The sequence below is a fragment of the Phymastichus coffea genome, unplaced genomic scaffold (genome assembly GCF_024137745.1).
Source record: "Phymastichus coffea isolate CEN01 unplaced genomic scaffold, Cenicafe_Pcof_1.1 PCOF00205, whole genome shotgun sequence".
In the NCBI taxonomy this organism is placed as follows: domain Eukaryota; kingdom Metazoa; phylum Arthropoda; class Insecta; order Hymenoptera; family Eulophidae; genus Phymastichus; species Phymastichus coffea.
The window spans coordinates 121,012-138,078 of record NW_026707016.1 but is presented as its reverse complement, the minus strand read 5'-3'; the positions used below and the strand labels follow the sequence as shown (position 1 = coordinate 138,078).

At 36.3% G+C, this 17,067-nt stretch overlaps 1 protein-coding gene across 2 annotated transcripts in view; it reads left to right on the top strand.

Annotated features, from left to right (window-relative positions):
• The window catches only part of LOC131673926 (uncharacterized), a 41,823-nt gene extending 34,262 nt beyond the window's left edge, over positions 1-7,561 (top strand). Inside the window, exons 5-6 of one of the 2 annotated variants that reach the window (XR_009302762.1) lie at positions 47-575; positions 7,406-7,561. Coding sequence is in view for 1 of the 2 variants with exons in the window: in XM_058952320.1 (XP_058808303.1) it covers positions 47-520 (474 nt within the window). In the remaining variant the exon portion in view is untranslated. Of the gene's footprint in view, positions 1-46; positions 5,634-7,405 lie in introns of those variants that run through there. The other variant, XM_058952320.1, reaches the window with a different exon arrangement.
• Positions 7,562-17,067: the final 9,506 nt, after the last annotated feature.

Below are 17,067 nucleotides of genomic sequence, written 5' to 3'. Positions count from 1 at the left end.
AAGAAGCAAATAAAAAATGAAAATATTGGGCGATTTTTTATTGCAGGCAAAAAAGAACAAGGACGAGATGTGCCAGTTCCACGAGGTGTACAGCGGCAGGTACCTAAGGTACCGCTCGGCAGTTGATCCGACGCGCTTCCTCGGCTTCAATAAACTCGGCAAGGCGATAGCCAAACCACGCGGCAGTACCAAATGTTATAACTTCCTGAAAATCAATCCGAACGGCGGCGTCGCACAACACAACCGCTTAATCACGCAGCAGCAGCAGCAGCAGCAGCAGCAGCATCATCATCAGCCATCACTAGCGAATAATAAGCCATTGCAATTGCCAGCCGCGGCTCACCGGAAGTCACTGCAACGGAGCAGCAATTCCTTGGTGCATCATCAAGAGAGGACGCGTCATCGACACGGCTGGAGGAGACGACAGCATCTCCGACAGCAGCAGCAATTGCAGCAACAGCAGCAGCAGCAGCAGCAGCAGCAGCACGCGATGCGTCCTTATCAGGAAAGCAAGTATTGAGCCGGCGCTAGGCGGCTCGCCGATCAAGACTGCCTCATCCACGAGACGACTAAGAGTGAGCTCGTGATTTCTTCGCACTTCCTCGCGCTCATCGTCCTCGTTATTGTCCGCTGACTCCGAGCAGCTCACACGACTACTCCCCCACACCCCTCCCACTACTTTACTCGCCCCTTTAAAGACGCTCGCGCTCGATCGAACTTGGTATTCTCGAAGGTCATTCATTTGCAGTCTTTCTCGTTATGTCACGAAAAAAATTACTTAATTGACTAACAATCATGACAATCCGACGAAACATAATTTCCTCCTGGATGTTTTTTGGAGAGAGAGAGAGAGAGTGAGAGAGAGAGAGAGAGAGAGAGAGAGAGATTGCCAAGCGACATTGAGCGCCACGCGAACAGACAGTTGTTGATGGACCAGTCTGCTCGGATTATTGCCCACCACTTTATTACGTTCATTTTTATTGGAACTTACACACGCGTACGCTATCGAACATACACATACGTACACACAAATACACAACTGCTGTTGTATGATTACGTTCCAACGAGCGCGCCGTATTTATTGTAAGCATTTATTTATGATATTTCGTATTTGAAAAACCGTAAGTGTCGTCGTTTGTTTGCAAAATAAAAACGTGAAACACGAATGCTAGAGAGAGTGTGTGCGTGAGCGAGAGAGAAAGAACACACAACATAACACACTGCTAAAAACAAATCGTTAACCTCGACAGCAATAAGATTTAAACATGTTCTCAACGATAGAGAACCCGAAATAAAAAACAGAAAGAAAGCGAAGAGGAAAATGGAAAAGAAGAAGAAAAAGGAAATCTTCTGTGGCGTCCTTATAGGTCCGTAAATGCGGTGCGTGCATCTGCATCTAGATGGCGTCCTACCGGCGGTACCTATAACCGGCTGAATTAGTGTTCGGTTCTACGTGAATGAAGTATAGATAAGTTATTTTTACTGTATTGTGAAAATCGCTGATTTATATACTTCATTCCACACATAACCAAGTGCTAATCCAACCGCTATTAGCATTCTAGGGATAACATTATTATATATACTTTTTTTTCTTTATTATTTTCCTTGAAAATATAAGAATACATTATTCTCGAGGAGAATACTAATGAAAAAGGAATAACTACGTATAATAAGGTAATCCTTATATGATGTTAATAGCAGACTGTATTACTAGGTTAGATACACACATAAATACATACACATACACATTTACACACGATATGACGCGGTGATGGCGCGAGATTTGAAAGCGCAGATAATAGGTACCCATATACGATCCTCTTAAAAAAGCTGCACAAAGACGAGCTTGCGTTTTTCTGCGGCTTTGTTTTGCTCACGGGGTTTCAGGTGTTCGCAATCCCCTCGGATAATTATCATTGACCAGTACCTCACTCGATGAAATTACTTTTAAACTAGTACGACAGACTCGAAGCAAAAAAAAAAAAAAAAAGAAAGAAAATAGTGAGAACGAAAGAAGAACAATAGGCCAGCCAGTGATAATCCGTGGAAGCCGTATAAGGGAGTTTCTGAATCTCGCAAGATCACCACCCAAGGAGCGCCTACCCCTCTGACTAGAGGAAAAAGTAAAATGCGGATGACGAGAAATCAATGAAAGATGTAGCTTATTTATTAAAAAAAATATATTATATATATAATGCGAGCAGTCCGACATCCTTTCTTTTCCTTGTACGTACAATATTACAAGAGAAACAAGAAATATATAGAATTGCGATGTGAAGAAGAGAAAAAAACAAAATATACCTGTGTTCTGCTCTCTGTCCTTTTAATAATTTCTTTCTCTCTCCCACCACAGTCAGTATACGCCAGTCAGTTATCATTTGTACATTGTTGTTATATTGTTGCCATTTATACTCCGACATTTATCACTGACGTAATTATAAGGCATTCAAAGCACGATTGAGAGTTGAGATTTTTTTTAAATTCCATCAATGTATGCTAGATCTGTTAGTAATTTCAGACAAAAAATTGCATGTCTTGAAGTCTGATCGTTAATGGAGTCGTAAAAACTAATCCAAATTTTGTACTCTCTGTGTAAGCTTTAGGAAAACAATCGTATGAGATCTTGCTCGTGCTTCGGGTGTGCGCATAATCACAACAAATGAACGTTTCTTTCTTATTTTTATATGAAGTTGATTTTTATTTCTTTGCACGAAGCTTCCGAACATGTAAGCCGGTGGCCTACGCGCACAAATCAAATACTACATCAAAATAATAGAAAAGAGAAAAAGAACAAAAACATAAAACGACCGATAATTGTACTGCTAATGTCAGAAAATAATGAATTTTTATAAAAAAATAAATAAAGCAAACCTTATAGCTTTGTAAGATCAATCCTAGTTGTTTTATCTTCCAGAAATCCTTAGTTCAGACGTATTCTTTTTAGCAAATTTTAGAGTATATATCCATTTAACATTTTTTTGAATAAATAAATAAGCGATTATTATTCTCAAATACATCTCTAAACTTTTGGAAATAAAATGTTTCTAACGCAACTACACGTTCCTATAAATTAGTTTTTATTCACGAGTTAGTTGTATTCTTTGATCTCCAAAAGTTTAATGCTCATCATAACCTTTCATCTTGAAAGAATTATGTATTTGATAATACTCAAATTGATGACGATTTTAATTTAACTTTCAACGCTCATTTCCGACGGAAACGATGCGCGCCATACACCGGAAAGTGAATTCTTATAAATAAAATTGAATTCTTATAAATAATAAAACATAGAACAACTCATGTTTCCATCGATGCATGCTTAAAAGTTGCAATATTCTTATAACTGATATACACGCGCATCCTAAGTTTTGAAAAAAAAAATGAAAACTCGAAATTTTGCTGAGATATTGTATTTTTTGAAGCAGAAAAAAAATAAAAGTATATTTTAACATGTAGGATCAAAAGAAACATGAATAATACGAATATCGAACTCAAAGATAACGCTAAACAACAAAACAAAGAAAAGAAAACACGAGGAAAGAAGGGTTGAACTGTACGGAGCGAATGTGTAAGAACGACGCTTATAATTTATTAACAAAAAAAAGGAAAAAGATTAACTACTAATATAACTTGTAATGTAATTATATTGTAATACGGTATTGTAAACGCCACCTCGTAGATGATTAATCTATCTCGTTTGTTTTTTTTGTATGTGTATTAAGAATAATCTCTTGTCAGCGCTCGCATTTCGACTACAGGAATTTCCGGCTGCTCGGTGAACACTGATGTATTAAGAGTGAAAGAGAAATGGTGGCGTCTCGAGGTGGATTAATAAAAAAGAATTTAAAGACAAAAAGCGCCAAGTATGAAGGACCCATCGGTAAGCTCGGAGGCAAGTCATCGAAAGTCGAGAGCGCGTCGAGAGTGAGAGAGAGAGAGAGAGAGAGAGAGTATAAGTGCGAGAGAGAGAGAGAGAGAGGAAGAGTGCGTATATGTAAGAACGAAAGAGAGCTAAAAAAGTGTGTAACCAAAATGAGACTTGTATTTTTACAAATATTCAAAGGAATAAAGAAATGTGTACAAATTAAAGAAACTTTAACAAGCAAAACATGAGATGATCAACTCGTTTCGTATACCTTGATAATCTCTTCTTTTATGAACATTGGAATTTATATTTAATGCAAGCAATTGAAAAGCGGAGAGGATGATTTGGATAGAACTTGGCATTTTGCGACACATTTTTCACGATACATTTTTTGGAGAGGATTAAAATTGACAAAAAATAATAATAATAATCAAGGAGATTGGAATTACGAGTGGATATAAATTGACATGCAATGAATCCGACTACTTTAGATAGATAGTAATAACTTAAATAACGAAGAAAAAACTGAAATAATAAGAAACAAAAAGGTAAAATATAAATATTATATATAAATAAGTATATATGAACAGATGATGTGTATTGTAAGATATTTAATACTGACTTGTTAGAGAGACTTGATAACGATGATAATAACGATTATGAGGATGCTGAGTGAGGAAAGTTGATAAAAATATTGGACGATGGTGTGCGAGAGACGACGTCACGATTATTGTAACGTGGACAGATGACAAACGAAAAAAATAATAAGGCACAAGAGGAGATGATAAGGCGACGTGGTGAGAGAAAGAGCATTTGTAAGGAGATACACCTACATTATTCGCGCTGTAATATAGAGGCATACATACTCCATTACCCACTGAATCGATGTGTCGATGTACCCGGGCGTGCTCTGATCGTGTTTACAAAAATTTAAAGGGGTGAACTCAATTCGGTTCAGATGCTTTGATCACACACACCAAACTTTTTATCTGCAGTTCAACTAAAGAATATAAACTACATTTTTTCACACTCGTCGTAGTTCGCGAAGTAATATTTAGCAAGGGAAAATGCCGGAACGAGTGTGAGAAAATCTATTATGGCCGAGTTTTTTCAAATTTTTTCAGCCAACAAGTTATTTATTTTAATAAGCGTGTCTGCTAATTTATCGATGAAAAAATGTTTGTATAAATTGATCTTTTTTATTAAGGAATTCGTGTTTAAGAATATAAGCTTTAGAGATTAGTTTGCTAAAAATCTATGAAAAAATTAAGAAGAATAAGAACAATCCGCACGCAGCACGTATACAATTGAACGAGGTGCACGTGCTGTTAAACACGACTGAATCGTATTTGTTAAATTTAAGTTGTATATTTAATTAAGGCTCTTTGATAAAAATCTTAGCAGTGGTGAACGAGAAAGAGACTTAAAAGATTTGAGAAAACCATAAAAATCGTGATCGAGGCCAATTTGAAAAACGTTGATTATTTTGCAAAAAAGTGTGTTTTCGACGCGAGGTGGAAGAAAAATGTAAAAAAAAATAGCATGAAGAAACGAACACGGCTCGCCCGGTCGCAGCTAGCAATAATAGCATTCCAACGCAAATCGCAAAGTACATACCTGCGAGTTCTTTAAACTACTGTGTGCCGCCGTACCGACGGAGAGAAAAAAAAACACTGTCAAATACACGCTCATACACTGCTAAAAAAAACGACTCTGTGTGTTCTTTATTGCCTCTACGCATTACAATAACCCAAATACATGCCAAACCCGCTCTCGGATCCTAATTTTTCGTTTCCCTTATCCTCCAGACAAATACACTTTTTACATGACATATTTTTTCAACGAATCAGATTTACTTTACGCAGAAATTATTTTCGTTAAATAGATATTTAGCGTAACTTACATGAATTAGATTTCTCCTACATGAAAAACAAATTATATCAAATTAACGTTCACGTTGCAAAATCTTACAGATATTCTAAAAACAAATTGAATTAAAAAAATTTTTTCCCTTTCAATCAGTAGATTAAAGGTGACGATATCTTTTTTATAGTTTTCAATAAAAATGTTCATTGTACTATTTAAAATTCAAATCAATTTTATAATTTCCATTTACAGAAAAATTCGAAGTAGTTATTATAAATTAACCAAATCAGATAAGTGACGAACAAACTATTCGCATGTGAAGATAATATCAGAAATAATAAATAAAAATTCGTTGATGGTACTTTAAAAGTCTCGGAATAACTACACAAAAAGAAAAAGAAAGGATCAAAGCAAAAAGAAATCTAACCATATCTCACGTGATTTCGATCAAATCGATTCACAACGAAACTCTGCGAGTATAAGCGCTCCTTTTTTCGTCGAGAGCCAAAGTATATACGCACAACGGGCTAAAGCCCAACTACGTCAAGGCAAAATCAAACATCTTTTCAAACATCGTCGTAGTCGTCATGACCCTTCTCTCTTTCTCTCTTTCTCTCTCTCTCTCTCTCTCTCTCTCTCACTCTCTCTCTCTCTCTCTCCCTCTCTCTTTCTCTCTCTTGCAAGTACGCGTCAACGCGCTATTTGCCCTGCCGCTACGATCAAGAGAGCGAACGTACAGCAAGGGTGAGTACTTTGACTGTTCAAGAACTGATTATCATACGACCAAGCAGTCTCGTAAAAGGAAAATGCTCAGATTTATCGGCGTTTGAACGACTACTATGACCCTTTTATTCTTTTCGCACGCTTACTTATGTATAAATGCATTCCAAGATTTAGATCTTTAGAATTATTAAATTATTCGAAGAATACCAGCATTTTTTCTCATGTTTAAAAAAACTAGTTATTTTCGTATTAAAATTTTACAGTTCATTGTAAAATGTTTTAACTAATAATAAAAATTATAATCAGGGTTCAATGAGCTACCTTCGATGTTATTGAGTTAGTTAAATGAGAAATTTCTAATCCGAATACATAAATAGAAAATATAGTACACAAGTCTCGTCGGCGACTACAATTCTACGTTATATATCTTCGTAACAATTATCACCTGGGAAAAATCCTGTATTTCAGCAATATTTAGTAGAACATCACCAGAATAAAGCTTTTATTATTCCGTGAATAAAGTTCGTCAAGCTGCTGATAAAAAGGCTAGTAGAAGCGAAGAAGATGTCAGCGAGGAAGAGAAATAAAATGGAGGATTTTAGGAAAAACTCGAGCCACTTTAGCTGTCTATGAAGGGTTCTTTCTCCCCGAAATATTTCCCTTCTCCTTTCGCGTGCGCGCAACCCTCGACTGACTGAGCGACTTCATTCATACATCACCATCGTCTGTATGTATATACATATCGACTTCCTTCCCTTTGATCGGTCTTCTCTCCCCTTTCTTTTCTCCTGTGAAATAATACTCTTATCTCCGGTGAATCTCGATTCTTTTTAAAGTTCGTTTCGCGCAAGCCTTTTTGCTTTTTTTCTCTTGGCGGAAGGATTACCATCGAATATATATACGTGACTTCCTATATAGTCCTCGCTCAACATCTCGTTTTTTTACTTCCAGGAATAAGTACCTCTATTGGAGTGGCGTACATATGAAATGTTTGTGCCCGAATTCATAACGGGTCTACTTTGGTTTGAAAGGAGCGTGTGAAAAATCAAGAAGTCGATGGCGATTTTGTAGTGTGTACTCTGAAACGTTTATATAACTTAATTAAGACTAATTGGATAGTAATTTGTTAAGGGATTATTTCTTGTATTATCATAGTGTATTATGCAAAAATTATAACGTCTATTTGGACAGAGTAATATCTTTACGTAAAGATTTTTTTGTGACATGGGTTTTTATTTAATTTATTACAGTTTAATTTGATTTTGATGTTGAAAATTGTAAAAAATATTTTAGGCAAGATAAATAAATAATTATGAAATGAGTCATCCATCCTTTTGTCTTAACACTCCAGAAATAAATAGTGGGACGAATGTTGTTTTGAAGCCAAGTCAGATTTGTTCAATAAATTCAATCGCGAAAAACCACAAGAATTCAATGAATTTCAAAAAAATCTGAATTTCTTACTCAATCGATCATACGCAACCCGATTAACTCGATACTTCACTAACTGCAATAAAAAATGGCTTGTTTCGTCTAGACTGATCGAAGATATGCATGACATGCCGTGCGATATATGAGAGTCACAAACAAGAGCACAACCCCTTTACGTTGCTCTAACACGATTAACATTCAACTGGTCGCACCTGTCGAATGATAAGTCGTCCTACGATAAGATACGCTAATTGAGCAATCTTAATTGGTCCTCCCCTGAGAGCGTGTCCTCGATGCCGTGACAGATGCGTTCATTCCCGCTGTGGGCGTTTGTTGGGCTACTTTCAGAAATGAGCTTTGAGTTCCGCTGAAAACTCTATAGGCAAATGCTCGTGCCATTGTTATTGCTCGAAAAGGCGGAGCATAATCAGTCACCTTCACCGCATTTACCGAATTCCCTTTGAGGTTTCACCGCTTTTGCAGAATTTTTCGCGCTCAACTGAAGCAATTAATGATCTTGCGAGTGAAAGCTAACGCGTGATTAATGGTTTTTTCATACTTTAGAGGTACTTGAATTTTTCGAGTGCTGCGACCGAGTCGATACTCATCATGATTGATTATCTGCGAATAGCTTCATCGCTTTTTCATGGGAGCTACTCTGCCACGGCTAAGTGCGGAGGGAAAAAAAAAGAAAAGAATCGACGTGTTGACGGGTAACTGTGAAAATTAACGATTGGTATCGACCAGGATGATCTCATATTTTCCACGTGTATACAAGTATTCAGACGAGAATTTTATACAAGGTGAAATTATGCGTTACAGATTATTATCCGATAGAACGTGGTTTTTTTCGATGTTTGCACAAGCTATTTTTAGCCTTATTTTTACATGCTAAATACGTCCGCATTACATGATTTATTGATTTTTTTCAATTAATTATAAGCTTCTGATTTCTATATATAATTATTGATGGTTTTTAATTTAAAAAAATCTTTCTTTTTCAATGATTCTGATACTGTGATAGTTTTAATGAAAATATTAGAGTAAATTGAAATAATATGTATTAATTTATATGAAAATATAGTTTACTTAGAAAATAATAATTCATGATGGAATTTGAATTAAGAAAGTCTTAAGCAATCTCAAATAAATTTAATAAATTGAATCATGGAAAAATACTTGATCAATCATAATTAGCACATTACTACGCATAAGTAACATTGCTTGTTGACAAAAAAATAATGCGGCATACTTCTAAGCTCAATTTTCAAAGCTTGAGAATTTAGTTTTAATACTGTGCGAGTTCATCGAAATGCAATCCCGCCCACCGCAAGTCCTCAGAATGACGACAAATGAGGGTGTACCGCGATCTTTAGAAAGCATTCCACGCGAATCTGTAGCAGCGTCAGTTTGGAAAAATGACTCTCTCACAATTTTTTTATTGTCACTTCCTCCTAAAACGACCGCAGATAAATATCCATCTTTTCACTCTCTCTCCATTGCATTGCGCACCAGCTTGCTTATACGCACCTTCGGCTACTGTGCCAAGAAAGTCTTTCACGCGCCGACACAAAAGGTTCCGCCGTAAATAAATTCTCCGTAATTGTGGTGCAATGGTGCCGGCTGGGCCACGCGCCGGACACACCTTCAGAAGAAAATTGGGGAAATGTCCCTGCAGACGTGCGTCCAGCTGTGCTTTACCTTTCTTTTATTTTTTTTTTCGTCGTCTTTGCGAAACAGAAAGAAGAGAATGCCTTTCTCGGGACGGCTGTCGTAATGCCGGATGCAATCCTCGCGCGCGCGCTCGCAAGCATTGGCTTTCTGATTTTCATGGTTTTAATGTAACAAGGACTAGTTATGCACGCTTGGTTCTTGCTTTTTTGTTCCCGTTAATTGCAAGTGTGGGTTGTTTAAGGCAAAATAAAGAGGATAGGAAGGTCAGTCTATGGATTTTTAGGGAAAGAGATTTGACGCGTGAGAAACTTTTCCGGAATTGAAAGAAACAGAGGCGACGATCCCAGGCTCGTCTAAGTGATCCAAGAAATGCTGAAAATGTCGCGTATGCCATAATTAAATTATACCAGTTGTAGCATATTCTTGAATCATTGACTATCATTGCTAATTTAAAATAATTTATTTTGTAATCTTGTGACTCAATCGGACAAAATTAGATTTGAAACTTTAGCAGAAGCGACGACGACCAAAAAATAAAGAGGGGGTTCAGTAAATTACAAATGTTCTCATGCCGAAAGATCGCGATGCAGAGGAGAACAAAACCAGGAAATGGAGGTTATAAGCACGTCCAGTTATCTTGGAAGCGCATGTCTACTTATAAAAAGTTTCCTGGAGGCCCAAACTGAATTTCCTTCTTTAAAAAAACTGACCGCACTGCCGCTACACACGTACAGCTCTTAATTGGGCTAACTTTAGTAATGGCCTCGCTTCTTTTTTTGAACGATAATCGCTACTATCGACGGAGAGGCCCACCGGATGCGTGCTATCGAGACTACGGCAAGTATTGGTATGTACTCGTATATAGCGTCAAGTCACCAGACCTGCTTTCAAAGATGTGGTAGATTGATAAAGATAGCTGCGAGCTCCTAATTCTCTAGCGCGAGGACATTTAAGATTTTATAATTAGTGGAATGATCGCATTAGCTCATTCTTTATCATACTTACATAGAATATTAACAACTGAATCCGGTTAAAATTGCCGTTACATCATATGCGGAAAACAAAAACTTAAAGTAGTTGTAAGCCATTTGGTGATCGATAGCGTATATTATATATTTAAAAAGCAGCCAATACACGCTTAGCAGTTTCCTCATACAACGCAGAAAGCCCAAGTAGACACCGTTGACACGACTAATTATTATCGAGAGGACATCAACCTGTGACGACCAATCGCATACAGTAACAGTTCATTCGCCTTCACCGCAGTGAACGAGAGACAAGTCAAAAGCCAGTGAGTCAGACTCGAGTTCGTAATCTTGCGATTATCAACCAAATCGTTTCCCAGGACTGTGCGCTTCTGACCAGGTGCAAAGGAATATATCAAAAGGTGCCGACAACGCGGAAGTCACATTAGAATGCAGAATCACGTAAGTCTCGAGTGTTTTAGTGCATTATTCCAATGCGTTTTGACACCACGGATGGTTTTTTTGCAATGGTATACGCCCGTCACCACTTTTTGTCATGTTGATTGAGGAAGGGAATTTCACGATACATCAAAATTTTCATCTTGTCAGATTCATGGACTTTCTTATTGATGCATTCCCGATGACGGTATAGAAAATTTATGCATTCTAAGAAATGTTAAGGCACTAATATAACATGATTACTAACAGATATTAATTATCATAATTTTTTTAATATTTCTATTCTATTTTAGTAAATACAATCAATTAATCTTTTCAAGTGACACCGACTTTCAACTTAATCGAAAAAGTCAATTAATGAGCGAATGAAATGATTTCTATTTTGAGAAGGACACCTCATAAATAAAGAAGATCGACCACTCTTTTTTCCAGAAAATAGAGAGATACAACCGTACGATCTTAATCTACAGGAACTTCATAAAAACGACAATTTACGAACCGTCGCTCACATAAAAAAGATCTCCGTCTCCATTCAATCAAAAAAATGCCGGTAATTAGCCGAGGAATGTAGCAGACGATTAAGCTGTAAAATTTCTTGGCTTCTTGGGGCGTCGGAAAGGGGTTGGAAAATTTCTATATCGGCCCTCATCGAACGAACCTTTCACGATCGAGATCCTTATCTCGATTTTTCGGTCTTTTTGAAATCTGGCTCTCTATGAAATGAAAATATTATTCGAGAATGACTGTCATTTCATATGAAAGGTTTATTGGGTTATTTATAGTGAAATTTTTTTCCATAAGCGGATACTGTTCACTAAAATATAATAACAAAAATTAATGCTATTATACTATCGTTAAATATTTTAACTGAGAATATACAATATAAAATTATTGTTTTATTTTACAATATTTTAATGGCTGACTGATATTAGCCACCAGTCTACAAAACAGAAATTTCTTCTTACTTGCAGGAATTGTATACAAATAGTTAAGTAAAAAATTAAATACCATAAATATAATTTAAAACCGATAAAAGAGGCTCAATATTAGTAACGTTAATATAATATTTTAAATACTGTAATTAATCTATCAGTAGATGTAATATAATTTTTACTATCTATTTTTTTAGTTTTTGTATGTCAATTTTTTATTAGTACGTAGAACTTTTAGTTCTTTGAGTAATCTCATGAATATTTTAATAATAGTAACATAACTGTTCTTATACATCGTTTTTTCTATTTTAGGAATGTGATCACTTTTTACTCTTGTTTTACTATTTCAGTTATTATATTTTGTAGTTAATTCATAATAATGATAATATATGGATTCTAGTAAAATAATTTTGATACAATCACAGTGAATAATTTTCCTTTATAATGTAAAATATAATTTAATATGTAAAGACGGGGGATTAGGGAGATTCAAGGCCGAAATCAAAGACATTCAGTAAGAAATTTAAATGTATGCAAAAATCAGCTAACTGCGTTCCTTCTTAACATTTAATATTTATATAACGTTATTCTCTTTTGGCAATATTCGACCCTCTTATAAACGCTAGTAGAACTTTGCTTTTTTACATAAATAAGAATCCAAAGCTCTGCAACAGGAAAAAATTCAATTACGCGACTGTATTAAATGGATTTTTAATTCTACTAACGTAATTAATGAGAGTAGTAAATCAATGTCTCATTTCATCAATATAATTCGGCGTTTTGAAAAACTTCATGAAGTATACTTTTTATGAAAATAAATATAATTTTAATAAAAAATCAGAAATGAAATAAAATAAAGAGTTTAGTTTTATTGATTATATTAACGAATATTTAACATTTTCTCGCATGAATATCACTCTTAAAAATATAATTAAGGAATCATCAAGTTAAGCATTCGACACTAAGTATATAATAAAATACTTATTAGAATTATAAGTATATAATGTAATATCACCGATTATTCAATGAATACGTTACGTATCTGCTTTGTGTAAATACGTATTTTGAGTAACATTCGTAAGCCATTTTAGAAAATTTATTTTTGTGATAAGAACCGAAAGCTAATTTGAATTTAACATTAGCGTATTGGTCTGGTGATCTGTAGTCAAGCGTTAAAAATACATGTAACAGATAAAATATAAAATATCAATAAGTCAGTCTCTGGTCAGTCTCTCTCTCTCTCTCTCTCTCTCTCTCTCTCTCTCTCGTTTTTTCTCGCTAGCATGACATTTTCTTAACCCTGTATAAACTACACTCTACATAAGCATAAATTTATTCTGGAAAACATGGTTGAACGGATAATTGCAATAAATTCATGTAGAAAAGGATGATAACGAGTTTGCAAAGAGTTGTCCTAGTGAAACAATTAGATCCTTACTTCTACTGAGTTTATGTGGGCCACAAGTTGGCGCGGCGTGACGACGAAAAACCTGGCAGACAATTACGTCCGACCTCGCTTCTTTCATTCGTTGCGAACTATGCACGCGAAGAGAAAACATCCTATACTTTTTCCATCTTCTATCCTGCGGCTTTTATTTCACTTGATCGACGACTTTATCTGCTTTTTTATTTGTTTCCGCGCCAATTGCAATTTTTATGCAATATTCTAAATACCTAGTTTTTAAATTCTTATTGCAAACCACGTTGTGAATTACGTAAAATACATCAGGAGCTTCATACGTAAATAAATCTGATTCCAGCAATCGTATAGATATAAAGAAAGTCGATTCATTTTTTATTCTTTCAAAACTGAAGAAAAAACATTTTCGAACGCTATAGACTTGAAGTATATACATTAGATCGTACCTTTAGTTCTACTTTACGTCTTGGTCACTCGTTAGGTTAAATTCTTATTTGAGAAGCAGCCGGTTCTCTCTCTCTCTCTCTCTCTCTTTCTCTCTCTTCCTCTCTCTTCCTCTCTCTTTCTCGACTCTTTATAAGTTGCATCATTGACGTTCTCTGATGAACCATGCCGCTCGACTATCTGACTCGCTCGCGCGAACGTAGGAAATTAACGAGCGGTGACACAGGAGCACTTCATCTGGAACACTTGAAACTGCTGTCATTGGCTGAGTGTCTCATATGCAAACATGCTTTCATAAATTCATGCATGTGCGTGGGAACAAAAACGAGCTATCTTTTTTATTCTTGTTGGTCGGGATGATTTGTTGGGCAAAGATCGTTCTTTTCCAAAGCTTAGAGTTGTCTAGTTAGCTTTCAAAATTTTCCAACTTCGCATCAATAGAAAATTATTCTGCATTGATAGAAAAATCACCGAACTTGAAAGTCAATCTAAAAATCTCCATAAAACAAGGAATCTTTGTTGAGTAAACAGACGGCACGCGACTGACCATCCATCTGTCCTCTAGCAATTGGGTTGTTGTCGGTAACAATCTTATTAGTCGGATATCGATCGAAAAATAGAAAAAGACACTGCCCATCTCTATTATTCAGCTAACACAGGGTCAATAGCCTCTCGGTAAACTCCCTTATCACGAACGCTCGCGTGGCGTCGACGGTCGCAGGTGAATAGTAGCCTCGCACCTGCAAGCGAGAGAAAGCAAACCCTCTTATCTACCACACGGTACTAGTTGCCGAAATGTAGCCTGATTTATATGCGTCGGAGGTAGCATTGTCGCGTTTGGTCGCTGGATACCGAATAAGGGATAAGATAGAGGTGAGTTGATTAATTGAGGTGAGGTTTTTATTTATTGACCGTGCAGATCTGGCTGTTTTTTGGAACCTGCTTAATTTGCGATTTTTGGGGGAGAAATGTCGTTTTGTCGGTTTACCTCATGACGTCAATGTACTTTTGTTGATTTTTTCCGGCTATGTCGAGTATTCTCAATGATAAGTGATTAGACTTTAAAAACTAAAGATATTTATTTCAGTTAAAAAACTTGATTCTGCTTTTCTTATTAATAAAAAGAGTATGAACGAGAGGATACGCGCGAATAGTTATTTTTACTCTTGCTCATATATTTAGAACCTTTGCGGACGTTATCAGAATCACAATGCTTAATGCGATCAAGCAAAATTTACCTAAAAATTATTTCAAGATAATCGAATCGAATTTCCGGATAGTCAAGAAAAGTCATTGTAAATTTAAGTAAAGCTACAATTCGTTAATATTTAGACGATGGCATATCGCGTAATTGACATTGCAGTGGAATTAAATGGAAAACTTTACTGTAAAATCAGCTAATAAATGAAAAAGACGAAATCAAATGAAAAATTGAAGGGTATATCAGTAGTCACACCTCTCAATCGCGCACTTGATATGCCTGAATTAAAAAAAAGGAAGGCGAAGATTCGTGTATAAAGGCTAACGAGCGAAAAAAGAAGACAGTTTTCTCTCCCTTCCTCCCTCTCTCTCTCTCTCTCTCTCTCTTACTCTCTCAGAAGAGTAAGTGCATTCCGTATGAAAAAAGAAAAAAACGACGCTTGCGTCGCGCCGCGAAGCATCTCAACGGTTCCGTCCGCGCGAGCGGCGCACGGCGACGACGATGGCCGTATATCAAACGAGCCGTGAATCTCGTTAGCCGTGCCCAAAAAAAGAGCCGAAATCAGATCTTCTCGGCGAGCAAGAGAGGGGAAGGGCTACAAAGGGGGGAACGATCGATGCTGCTGCGCTGCTCTGATCTGCCACGCGACTGCTGCATCCCACGCACCAAATGCCTCGTAGTATTATTATCCACTTTTTTTCCTTTTAAACGGCAAACGCATTTTACGTTAATTGTCATTAGCATATGGAGAGAAATGAAATTGACATTATCTAACGTCGTTGTATGTTCGACGGGTATATTACGTAAATATAGCAGTTTGTCTTTTTCTGTCCATGTAATTTGCGCGTGACCGACGCGTTGATATCAACAGTTATCAAGGACTCGTTCGCCTGTCGCATTGCGATATCGTTTCGCTTGTTCTTTCTTTCTTCTTTCCTCTTTCTTACTTTCGAAATTTCTTCGACGGTGATTTATATGCGTGAAGAACACGAAATAAAGAATTATAAAACTAGCCTAAATTCATTTATCCTATTCAGATTATAAAGTCACATCGCGATTTATGTACATCATTGCAGTCTTTTAATTAATTTATCGTTAAGCGCATACATCGCCCTTAGCCTCTTACTTGCGAGTTCATAAATATAAAAATATTATAATTTAACTTTGTTCCTTTGCTCGATAATGCATTTAATTTTTGTATTTGACAAATGATTGCAATTCAGAACATGAAAGAAGAAATGGACAAATATGCTTCAAACTATAATTGATCTTTAGTTTACACGACCGTACAATTATTTTTACGTAATAATAGTGGTTAGGCCCAGTAACGATTCTAATAGTTACTAGGATAAATAATTAAAGCTGATTGTATGAATCCCTTAATAACGAGGCTTTAATTTATATTTAAAAATAGAAATGATATTAGCGCGTAAAATTTACTTTTCCTTGCAAAGAAATATCCCTGAAAATAAATGCTAAACATTTAAAAATTATAAAAATAACCAATGACCATCCCGTCGACTACCTTTACCACCCACGAAACAAGCAATAACCTCGATTGTCTCAAATATCAATAGTTACATGAGCAATCATCATCTAGCATTTGTTCTTGTAATCATGACGATCATCAGCGTCATGAGCAAGTAGCATCGACCCCATTATTTAACCAATCATTCGGCGATTCTCTTCCCCTCTTTGTTCATATGCACCGGGATATATTGCGCAAACAACGCGAGGAGTGTCCACGCGTTCGCGCAAATTGATTTGCGGGTAGCCGCTCGGCGCCAACAGCAGCATTCCAACGTTTCCGGAATGCCATAACTGCTCGATCTCTGCACACGCCTCTCTCGTGCCTTTTCCTAAGTATTCGTTGCTGCTGCCTTGTTTGTTTTTTTATTAGCTTGAAGAAAAAGAATTTTTTCTTTTCGCGTGATTTTAGTTTAATGTTCGTTCCGGGTGTCACAGTGAGCTTTTTAACGCTATAAATACAGTTTCAGTTACTTTCCTTCTCTCGTCCTCATATGGCGATCGAAGGATGCGAGCAGGTCGCGTCGGTAAACATTGGTCATTTTTCTTCTTAACTGTTT